Source organism: Oxyura jamaicensis, chromosome 7 (assembly GCF_011077185.1).
Source record: "Oxyura jamaicensis isolate SHBP4307 breed ruddy duck chromosome 7, BPBGC_Ojam_1.0, whole genome shotgun sequence".
NCBI lineage: Eukaryota > Metazoa > Chordata > Aves > Anseriformes > Anatidae > Oxyura > Oxyura jamaicensis.
Genome location: NC_048899.1, coordinates 19,428,132 through 19,440,304, shown reverse-complemented (window position 1 = coordinate 19,440,304; position 12,173 = coordinate 19,428,132). Strand labels below are relative to the sequence as shown.

Below are 12,173 nucleotides of genomic sequence, written 5' to 3'. Positions count from 1 at the left end.
ATCTAGCAGTTCTAATAACTCCACATCGAGTCAGAGGTTGGCAGAGGCAGGCAGATTTCCCTAACTGATACATCATCAGGGGAAAACTGTTGGCTGGAGGACCTGACTTGCCTTTTCATTGTAGCACACTGTGAAGCGTGTTCTCGCACACCATTATTTCTATTAGGGTAAGTAATTGCCAGCTCAAGGCTGAGGATGAAGGGGTTGAGCAGGATTCAGCATGCATTGGCAAGCACCATACATAACCAGCTACTCCTGAGAGCTGGATGTGGGGTACCACAAGCCCCGCAGCCATTGTGTGGCACAATTTTGTAGAGACAAACATGAGAAGTTCAAAGGTTTGTGTAGCCTGGTATCACCTGGTACTGTGATCGTACAGGTCTTGGACTGTGGACTCTTCTGATTTAATAATTTCTGCTGTACGGGTGTTGGAGAGGGTGGAAAACACCACGTTCACACTCTTTGGAGTAGCAGGCAGCTAGCATTTTGGTTATTTTAAAAAAATTTTGGTTATAAGCTAATGCTGTTTCTTGAATCTTTGTTATATGTATTACATGGCATCCATTATTTTCTCTTATTTAACTATTTTAATGTTTTTTCTCTAGATGAGGGCTATTACCAAGGTGGAAAGTTTCAATTTGAAATTGAAGTTCCTGATGCCTACAATATGGTGGTGAGTATCTGTCATTAATCCAGTAGTTGTTAATTTCCTTTCTACCTAATAGGATTTGAGAGGGAAGTTGGCAGTGAGATTAAGAAAGGATCTTGTGTCTGTTGCTAGATATTGTAGAAATGTAGAAGAATCTTGGATGTCTGGAATGTTTGCGGGTCACCTAAGCCCTGCTTAGAGCTGGGATATCATTCAAGTTGGATCTGGTTGCTCTAAGCCTTGGCCAGGTGGGGTTTGAAAATCTGAGAATGGGGAGTACACAGCCTCTCTGCACCTCTCTTCCAATGTTTGATTACCCTTGTGATTTTTTTTTTCCTTAGGCCAGAATTTACCTTGTTGCAGCTTGTCTGTCACCTCTTTCCTTATCCCCGTGCACCTCTAAGGAAAGTCTGAGCCCTGTAGACCGTCCATTTAGGGAGGTGCAGACAGCAGTAAGGTATTTTCACCTTCCCTTCTCCAGGCTGAACAAACCCAGGTCCCTCAGCCTCTCCTTGTGCTCTGTGCACTGCAGCCTCTGATTAATGTGGCTGGGTGCTGGGCTTGCTCTGGTTTGTCCACAGATACGGTGGCAAGTGGCCTCCGTTTGTGCCCTCTGCCAGTTCTGCTGCTTGTCTCCCAGGCTGTTTAATTAAATATCTTTAAAACAAACACGCACAAAAACAAACAAAAAAACCCACACCAAACCCAAACAAACCTATTTCAGTGGTTATTAAGCAAATAGCCTTCCAGAGGACCTCCAAATGATTGCTGGATCTCATTATAGATAAATAGAAAGCTCCAGAGAACTTTTGAAGCATGAGAAACGTTATTTCATTATTATCCACTACTAAAACTGCAGATCCTGGCAAGGGAGGTGGAGGTACAATTACGATAAAAATAACTTCAGATGTTGTTTTCAGAGTTTAGCTGTCAAAAGGAAAAGATTGACTCCAAAAATGGAAAGCAGTTGGGGCATACGTCTGGTTCTCCTGAATTACTCTTGCTGATCTGTGTTCTGATAATTTGATACGTAAGGAAACTACATTCATTGGAGTGTTTGAGTTGCAATAATTGCATTTAGAGGTATGAATTATGAAGGAAGCCTTACTTTCTTTAAAAATGTTCAAACTAAATGATTTTGCTTGTTTTTGTAACTTTATTTGACATCTTTCTGTTTTCTGGCCTCTGGTGGTAGTAGTTCAGAGCTCTTCTTTCAGAGGCTGAAAAACATGTAGGGCAGGATGCTGGAGGAATGTGTCTGAGAAGACCTGGTTCAGATGCACCAGGCCTAAATCCAGCATCATTTATATGTAGTAGCTGCAGTCACAGCATTGTTAATTAATTTATATATAACAAAATAATTGGGTTGGCATTCCAGAAGATGCCTTCACAAATTTCCAAATATTCCTTTATTTATAGTCAACAAATGCATGGGATGTGCACTATAGCTTTTAAAAAGGCCTTGCTTGTGGAGGACCTTAGCATTTCTGAAGCAGCTTCATCTCTCCTACTTGATTCTTTACTTTGGGAACAGGTAAAAAGTAATGGTCTTCGGAGATTTGGAACTCTATTGCAGTTGAGTGTGTTATTGGGACTGGTCAAAACCAAACCATGGATCCTGGGCGTCTATTGATCATCTTCTATTAGTACATCTAGTGTTTCCAGTTGTGTTTCTTTTTGGTTTGAAGCTCCCCTTATAACCTCATCAGAGAATTTCACGTGGTTTTACACACTTGCGTGTGGTTACATGCATGCTGTAGATACGTAGGTGGTCACTTATATAGATATCTAGGTGGCCACTTAACTGTCTGCATTCTTCTGAGAACTTGAATAAACTGAGCCATCACATACCTGAAAAACATGGAGGGGGAACCCTCTGATGTTCTCACCTGCCCGATATTATTATTTTTTTAAGTCATCTTCAGTAAGAGTTTAACCACTGTGGCAATGCTGGGCACGGGGGAAATACACAAAATATATATACTCAGTTTAATTCCTTAATCTCTTGAGTTTAAGGTATTCACCTGAACAATGCTGTTGCAGGAAAGTACTTTCTACGTGGTAACAGAACACAATGTTAATTTAGATCTGTGTAATTGCTATAATTAAAAAATCTTCTGTTTTGTTATGGCTCCCTGCTCAACATTGACAGAAATTTTACAGCAAATGTTAGTAAGAGATTTCTGAATCCTGAGCACCTGCCAGTCATTCAACACAAAAGTGAAGTTTGCCTTTGTGCAATTTATTTAAAAAAGAAAAATGCAGGTGGCTGAATGTTGAGGGCTGGCCGGGTTATTAATGAACATGTATATATTCAGAAATATTGTGAAAATAATACAGTTTGTTTTTCTGCCGGGCAGGATGAAACTGAGATCAGTGGTGGTGATGTTTTTCATGTCTCTTTAGAGGGGCCAGTGCTCTTCCAGCCTGCAGGCGAGGTTGGGATATCGCACATCTGCATCAAGCTGCCTGCAGTAGTGCTGAGCATGGCTGTGTTAGCGGGAGTATAAGCACCAGGCAGGTCATTATAGCCATCATTTTCTAGTTAATTTATTGAGCTTGTATGTAAGAAAAAAAATCTGGTTTTAATGCTACCAAATGCATAATTTGTAGCGTAGTTTCTTTAACAGCACCCTATAATTTCCGTAGCCAGCTGTTGCCCACATCCCTTATGTTCAGTGCTCCTCTGGGGAATTTTGTCTTCCCCCTTCATTCCTCATGAGCAAGCATTCAGCTTTTGCCTTGGAAAAAGAAGCAGCTGTGTAGGATGGTGGCAGAGGGGAGGAGTGTAAGGCTACGTAACTGAAGAGGAAAGACGTGGAAGGCTCTGTGTTGTGATTGCAACTGGGGCATGCTGCCCTGTCCAGGGAGCGAAGCACTGGCGGCTGACTTTGTTTCTGGGTAAGAAGCAAATATAGGGAAGTAACTTATCTGTGCTCTATGTATTCCTTACTTGGACGTGCTCCAGCTCTTGGCACCTCGGCTATACACTTCCTCAGTGCAAAGATTCAAGAGCCTAAAATGTGGGAGGGATGCTCTGGAGCGAGCTCTGTCATAAAGAGCTGCCTCTTTTTTGTGAGCAGAGCACCCAGCTGGTTAATCAGGCACTTCAGCATCGCTGAGCTGCTCTTTGTGGTATTGGGGATGTTTATTCTGATCAGCTGTAAGGAAATAAAGTATTGTAAGGGTTCTTTCACTGTGTCCATAATTAACTAAACTTAATGCTTCCTGCAGCTCTGAGGAGGGAAGCAGAGTTGGTGACAAGGATGCAACCATATTCACATTGTCCTGAACGGGCAGGCCTGCTTTCCAGGGACAGATGGGGTAAAAAACATCCTAAAAGGAGGAATTCACTCTATCCGTGACCCAAAAATGTATTCCAAAGGAATCTGTGCACCTCAGATCTGTTCCTTCTGTAAGCATCTGATTCAGGCTTCATCTGATGCCTGTCTTAGGAAACCCTGGTGTCTGCAGAGCCCTCTGCTCACATCCAAAGACTTCTGGTTGCCTTGATTTCTCTTCACAGCCAAGACTTTCTTGATTTTTATAGCACTGTTTTACGGGCAGGACACAGAAAACTGGTAGGCTTGAGCTTCTAATGTTTTCCAGACTCTGTTAGCTTTTCCCGTAAGCACTGGCCATGGTCTGAATACAAAAAGAGAAAAAATGTCCTGGGAAGCCTTTTTCCCCCTAAAGTCAGAGCGACTCTGTGATAGGATGCTGTGCTGATAGAAGTAAGGGGATTGATGTTTAGCTATCAAGGCTCTCTTTGTGGCATTAAAAGTCTGTGGAAGGTCAACACTTAATTTTACCTTTTCTGAATTGCTTTTAAAGCTCCAATTTGTTTCACAGTTGTGATGTAGAGGTAATTGCTGAAGTACTGGAAGAAATTTCAGTGTCGGCTTCTATATGAGGGCACCCTGCTGCCCCAGGTAGGGAATGTGGGGTGTACCCACTATGCTGTTAAACACTACATATTTGGGGAAGAAAAAGTGACCGTGTGCTTCTTGCCTACCAAAATACACAGGAAGCTGCCCTTAATACACTGCATAATTCCCCCATACGCTGTTCTTCTCTTTTCCCCTTAGCAGCCCTATTGTGAAGGAAGGACTTCAGTGCAAAACGCTGCGTCCCAGGTACTGCATCCTGCGCTCCTGATGGTGGTGGGATGCTGTGGCAGAGCAGAAGGCGGTCGGTACGGGCACAGATGTTGCAGTAAGGTCACGAGAGGCAGGGTTAGTTAATTCTGCAGCATCTCCTCGAACTGTCATGCTGTTAGAAATATTAAAATCCATTGGCAACCCTGTCACTGAAGCATTATTCTGGTTAGGCTGCACTTTCGTGAGCGTTTGTGAACAGCGAGCAGAAGCTTGCCAGAGTTTGTGCTTACACAGAGCGCCGGGAATGCTGCTGTCACCAACATCAGAGGAAGCTGGGACCTGGCAAGCCAGATGATGGAGTGCACAGCAGATGCCTTCAGTGCCCCGGGCTGCTGCCTGACCTCTGGCTCTGTAGCATCTGTTTCCCAAGCACTGCTTTATTCATTGACCAGCTACCCAGAAGCAGGCGGCATTAAGAAATGGGAGCAATTGTGGTTTTGTTTTTTTTAAAATTAAAAAAACAAAAAAAAAACACACACACACAAAACACCAACAAAAAACCGCTGTCTGGGAATGTGTGATTTAAAGCAAACAAATAAGACTTTTTTTTTCTGCTTTGAGGTGCCAGCTGATGAAGCAATGGGTGCTACAATTCCAGGGACCTGATGCTTTAACGAATCAAACCTGATAAATAGCACAGATGTAACTTGACAAGGACATAAAACCAAGCTGACTTCACAAGCCAAAGGCTTGTTTGCAGCTCCTGTGGTTTTCATCTGTCGTGTTATCAGAGTAGAGAGGCTTATAGTCTCCAGTTTTCCAAGGTTTTTATGACATGGGATGCCTTAGGCAGAGGCCAAAAGCCAGGGATTTAGCAGCAGAGCTGCTCTTCTTGGTCCTTCTTCTGGCAAATAAGAAAAGATCAGTGGCTGCTTAGGAATGGAGAAGGAAATCACTCAGTTTGCTGGTGTGTTTGAGTTTGGATCTATGCATCCATCTTCCAGCATCTGAGGGAAAGGTGAGCTTACAAACAGCAAAGTTCATGGATTTTGTAAGCTTTGCTGGGCAGTGTGTCCCGTGTATGACCTGGAGATGGTTTGAGGTGCTCAAGGGAAACATCATGGCAAGGAAAGCTTGTGTGGGTTCCCTGATTTGAGGAAAACTCAATGATTGCTCAAAGCAAAAGCTTGAGAAGTTCTGTCTGAAGGATGGCTTATGGCAGTGCTGCAGGTGTCCTGTTTGTCTTCCTAACAGAAGGAGAAGGGGAGAGAAAAAAGAAAACCTTTGTCTTACTGTCAGGAGTGGGTTTTTCTAATTTGTAGAGATGAAAAGCACTTTGGTGAAAGGATAAATGAATTCTTTTGTAACTATTACTCAAAATTGAGACAACAGTTACTTCACTCTGAGTAAGTGTGAGGATTTAGGGTTCTTTGTAAAGATTTAGTTTGCATAGAACTCACTTTTTCTATTCACTAATACATTCTCTGTTTAAAGGCACATATGGTGAAATTTGCTCTTTTATCTTGAGCTACCAGCAAGGAATAAATACTGCTGCTTTCCCCTTTTTTGAGAACCAGACATCTTTCAAAACACTGTGAGGGTGTAGCTGCCGGAAGGTTGGGCTCTTAGAAAGCTTCCAAGGTGAACATTTGGGGATTTTGAAGGTTAAAAAGTTGGAAAATGTTACTGCATTCCCCTTGCTTTTCAGTAATGGTGTGAGCAGCACTGGGGCAGCTGGATGTGGAGCAGTTATTGGACCGACATTAAATATCAAGCATGAAGTATATATCAAATATTCAATATTTGTGGAGGAAAGCTAATGTCTGCATGAAGAATTGGGGATGTGTTTTGGTGCTCGGGGGTTCTTCTTTGAGGGCTGTGCAGGTATATTCGTGGTAGCTCGGTATCACGCACACTTTCTTCTCTGTTCTCCCAGGAGCTGGGCAGAGTTTCTAACATGCATCTCAATATTTTACTGAAGTCTTGGGGAACTGAGAACAAAGCAGCGAGCCAAAACACACCACTATGCAGATACAGCTATTAGAGCTGCTTCGCTTCTGGGCTGAGGGCGGACTGGGAGGCAGGGGAGGAAAATAGCTCCACATTTGTAACAGCAGCTTTAATTGAAGCTACGAAAGGACTGGTCTGGGCTGATGTTACAGTATGCCTACTAAAAAACTAATCTGCTTGATTGAAAGCTGCAAATCGTAATCTGGAGAACAGGGATGGAATCGTGTGCTGTTGCTTAGCTACTGGCGTTTTTATGACCCACTCTTTGTTTACTTCCAAAAGTAGAGGAAACAAGGCTGTGTTTTAAGGATTTGTATTTCAAAACTCACTGTGCAGTTGAGAATTCTGGTGGTCTTGCCTGAAAATAAGTCTTTTAAAATTAAGATATTAAATTTGGATATGACTGCCCTTCTTCACATTTCTCTTAATACTTGTATTCAGTTATCATTACACCCTCTGCTGTTTGTTTTTTTTTAACAAACCCCCCCAAAACTTGGATAAACTTTGTAGAAAAACACTTAGTAGTTACGCAGTTTAAATTGTTGTCTTACTAGTTAAGTGTTAAGAAACTAAATAACATCGAGTGGTTTTTGGTTTCCTTTCCCTGAAGGAGGTAGGAGAAGAGTGTAAATTTTCTTGGCTTTCTTCAAAATGATTTTTTCTAGGAAAAGGCCCAATACCAGCCCATGATTTGTAAAGGGTGGAGAGAAGCTAAAAGGGCAGAGAAAGCTGGTGTCTCTCCTGTAGATTATGTTATTGGGGTCTTTAACATGTGAACCTAGGCTGTGAATATCAAATATATTTCCCTTTTCAGTTCTGTGACTTGTATCAGTGATTTGGCTTTATTTTAAAGGATAACATTGCAATTTGTTTTCTATCCTGACAGCCTCCAAAAGTAAAATGCTTGACAAGAATCTGGCATCCGAACATTACAGAGATGGGAGAAATCTGCTTAAGGTAGCAACAGCATTTTTTATGCCTTTGTATCATAAAATGTTGCGTGTAATTTTCATAGCAGTTTTATTTCTTCAACAGATTTTGGAAATCAGGGGCATGTGACCCTTAGGACCACAGAAATATACTGAATGTGTTCTTGCTTTGCTTTAGGGACTGGGTAGAATCTGGCTATTCAGGCTTAGTCTTAACGTTTTGTTCTATTTAGGGAAAAAGTATAAAATCCAATATAGAGAACTTTTTTTTTTCTTTTTTTTTTTTTTACTTTTCCTCCCTGCATAGATGAATAGTCGTCAGGATCTGAGAGGACTGAAGGCTTTAGTTATTTTATTTCAAACATGTGAAGTGCTTGGAAACTATTTCATAAAAGGAAAACAAATCACTTAACTTTGACAGTAACTATTCTGTATTTGCTATTTATTTTCACATTTATTATCTGCTAAAAGACACACTTACTTGTTATAGCATGCTATAGCAAAGGAGAATTGGGTAGGTATAAGTCAAAACAGGAAGCACAAAAGCTCACTTTTACAAAAGGGACGAGCTTATGTTGCTCTGCCTTTTTGCCTGATAGTAAATGTTTCCTCTTCAAAATCAGTTTTTCTGAAACTTTATAAATTCACTGTTTCATCTTGAGTGCTGGATGGTGAAATTGGCCAGAAACTAAACATAAACATACGTGAGAAGCATGGCTGTCATTTCTCAAGTTAATGGGACATAAAAGAAAAATGAAATGAAGCATAAGCAATGGAAGTAAGACTGAAGGCTGCTCTGAAAAGACAAAACAGTCACCACCATGTGTAGCAAATTAGTGCTTAAAAGATATATATTTTTTTTCCATCTAGATTTAAAAATCATTTTAGTGCTGTGTACAAGGTCCTGGCTACAAAGGAAGCTTTCCCAGGATAGTGTCTCCTTTCGTAGGCAGGTCAAGCTTGTGGGTTGATAACAGCTAATGAGCTGATATCAGTGCTTTTAGCCTCTGTGGTCTGCTCCGTCCTTCCGAGAAGCTAACACCATCAAAGGGTGATGGGAACCAGTCTCAGACAGCTCAGCACGTTCCTGGTGTTGGACAGTGTCAGAGCCTGGATGTTGTTAGTCTAAAAGACTGCGTAAAGGCATGAATAGATGAGCTGTTTGGAACCTGTGGGCAGGAAAAGCTAGATACCAAAAGAGAGCTACAAGTTGAAGCTCTGCCTGCAGTGCTGCATCTTCTGAGGTTAAACGGAGCCTCCCAGCACTCTTGAGGATATTTCAGTGTTTCGAGTCTTAAAAATGATTTTAATTATGACAGATAAATGTAGTGTTGGAACATCCTAATTCTGCTTAATGAAGTGAAGTCATTTCTTTGGCATCTGCACTGAAATGTCAGCTTTATTTGATTGTCAGATACTTAAGCATATTAAACCTTTGAAATGTCTTACCATTTAGATGGAAAAGCTAAAATAACCCCGACTACTTTATGCCTGTTACAACAGAGAATGCAGTCTATATATAGTACCTGCAATCAACTTCTACCAGAGTATTTACATAAAAATAGCTTCAGGTATTTTTTTTTAAGCAGCAAAAAAAAATAGTATCAGTATTTTTCCATCTGTTTTCTGCTAAACACACCTTACACCATGGTATGTCTTGCTTTCATAGGTAATGGTCCCCGTTGAAAAGATAGCAAATGATTAAGCTTGCATCAAGGTTTGGGCACAAAAAGCATTATTCCTCTGTGCTGTATGAATTGCAGTTACTCAAATATGATCTGGACAGTGCTTAAGGATAGTGTTTCCGCTCCACGTGTAGGAAGCATCAAGATACCCTGAAGGAAAAGGCAGTGAGCTGCTCCGTGTTGGTGGGTGTGTCCTCCTGCCACTGGTGCTCTGAGCTCATGGCGCAGGGTTAAAGGGTGATGAACACGGGTATATTATCATATAATTGTAGTATACCTTAATTCAAACTGACATTGACTGATGCTTTCTGTTGGCTAAAGAAACCACAGGCTCACAGAAGGCTGGAAGAACCTCAAAGCCCACCCAGTGCCACCCCCAGCCCCATCCAACCTGGCTTTGGGCACTGCCAGGGCACCCACCACTTCATTTTCTGCAGGCAAAACTTTTTGGAAGGCAAAATTTTTGTTGGAACTGATGCTTTGTGTTGATAAACATTTGTCTGCGATGTTCATGTAAAGCAGCCTTCCTCTGGGAGTGACCCCCCCCCATTACAGTATATATTTTTTTCTTTTTAGTTGAGCTATAATCATGTCAACTGGTGTTTCAGAAAGTTTTAAGCTTGCTAGGGCCACGTAGTTCCCAGCTCAGTAGTTGCTTTTGCATAGTCTTTTTAGGATGCTATATATCTAAAAGGAAATTTCCTCAGTTTTTCTCCATGTACAACTTAAGTTACAGCAGGAGAAGATATTTGTGGAAATGAATGCTGAACAGAGGGCTGGGCATTCCAGTGGCTGTTTTGGTTACCTTGCATTCAGAGACAGTGAGCTCACAGTATTCCCACAGGAACTCAGATACAAGGACTTGAAATCCTGCTCTGGTGAGGTCTCCTTAGAGATAGAAATGCCAGAGCTGAGGAGCAGTTCTCAGTTCCAATCACTGAGGCTGTGCCTGGCTTCTGTCAGATCCGACTGCAGCTGGAAATCCTCGTTCACCCATCACCCCAGATCCCAGGTAGGTTACCTGCCTGGTAAACTGCTTGGACCCTGGCACTTACCCTCCTGTCTCTTCTTCAGCAGTGAATGCCTTTAGTAACTAGCTCTAGGAGTCTGAAGTACTGCTGAAACTGCAGAATTTGCTTACCCTTCCCTTTATGGATGCACGTTCATTCTACAGCATCACAAAGAAGCAAATCATGCTAGCTAAGCCTTCTGGCACCCCGGTACGAAGCAGCCAATTCCTGGCAGTTTTAGAGTGGTGACTTCAAGTGAAAACCCTGGTGGGTTTTCCAGCCCATCGAGTGTCCCAAAAGTCTGCTAGAACAGGTGGCTCCTGTAGCCTGGCTGGGAGCTTGTTGAGGGCCGCTTCTTGAAGCAGTGGGTGGAGGAGGAAAGCTCTGCAGGTTGTGTGATGTGAGAACTTCGTGCTAATCAGCTCCTCCATGGCAGCAGGACTCATCCCCTTTGAACAGGAGCTACCCGCAGAGGCTTGCTCATCCTCTAATTCAGGATGTATTTGGCACCTTTCTTCTGGCTTTGGTCTTCATTCTGCTGCTGGTTCGTGTGAATTTCTGAGAGCAGATCACCATTCAGACCTCCAAGCTGCCTGGCAGTTGTATCTAGGTCAACTTCGTGGAGAACGTGAGATGCAGTTTCTAGGCACCCTGCACAGAAAAAGGATTTGCTTTGGGGCATAATGATCACTCCCAATCTGTAGGAAGAAAGAGGACTCTGCTCTAAAAATGAATTACATCAGCAGATCAGAAACAGGAGGCAAAGGTACAATTTTCTGTTGTCACTGCTTTCCTGCCAGAGCTCTAGGAGGAGTATGAGTGTCTCCTCTCCAGGCCTGGCTGCTGAGCATCCCCAGCTGGAGATTTGCACAGAGAGGGGCTTGGGGAGCTTGAAGGGTGTTAACGAGGCTTGGCTGATGTGCTCAGGCACCTTGAGCTCTCTCAGCGGATACTCTCAGGCTTTTTTATTGTATGTGTTCGCTTACTCCTTGTTCTTAAGTTTGCAGGAAGCTATGTATGAGCAGGAGGAGGGGAGTACTGGAGCAGAATCCAGAGTACCAGCCAGAAAGGGAGCTCAGAAAGCCCATTAACTCCTCAAAATCTGAGAATCTTGGCTGTTGCCTGTTCAGTATCATTTTTGCTTATACTTTTGTAATACGAACAAAAGACACAGCCACAATATGCTCTCTAATGTTATTTAAATTAGTTTTGAGCTATGCTAGTGTTAATGGCATATTTAATCTTTTGAAAGGTACAGAAATGAGATTAGCAGCGCAGTTAAGACGGGATAGTCTTGTCCAGTGCATTCATCCTGTTCCTAGCATCTGTACAGGGAATGAGGAGTAATGTTGCACAAAGAAAAGTGTAATTTAAGACTATTTCACTTTAACCCTGGTATTTTAGTAGTAGAAGCTACTGTTGCTGATGAATTTTTGTGCCTCGATACTGTATATTTTCAGTTTGATTGCTTCTTAACAGGAAGACACGATTGTGAGATGATGCTTAAAGCCTTCCAGATCCTCTTTCTTATTCAGCTTATTGCCTTTGCTCTCACAAATGTGAGCAAGAGTTCTTTTGTCAATTTTCCAAGACTTCTGCAATTTCTAAATTGTGTGCTGCTCTCCAGTACTTCTCAGAACTGCCGACGGTTTTACCCAAAAGGTCCAGGAATGCCTAACAAACTGAATATACCTCAACACTTTCATCTAATAAATAGGTCAACAGCTTCAGTGGACTTAATATTTAACATAATCAGGTTGTGTAACATTCCTATACAGTATGTGTGCACA

The 12,173-nt window shown here is 42.1% G+C and overlaps 1 protein-coding gene across 2 annotated transcripts in view; it reads left to right on the top strand.

Annotated features, from left to right (window-relative positions):
- UBE2F (ubiquitin conjugating enzyme E2 F (putative)) overlaps positions 1-12,173 on the top strand; it is a 65,549-nt gene that overhangs the window by 15,638 nt on the left and 37,738 nt on the right. For both annotated transcript variants that reach the window (XM_035331760.1, XM_035331761.1), the window contains exons 5-6: positions 606-673; positions 7,646-7,716. In XM_035331760.1, coding sequence (XP_035187651.1) covers positions 606-673; positions 7,646-7,716 — 139 coding nt within the window. The remainder of the gene's footprint in view (positions 1-605; positions 674-7,645; positions 7,717-12,173) is intronic.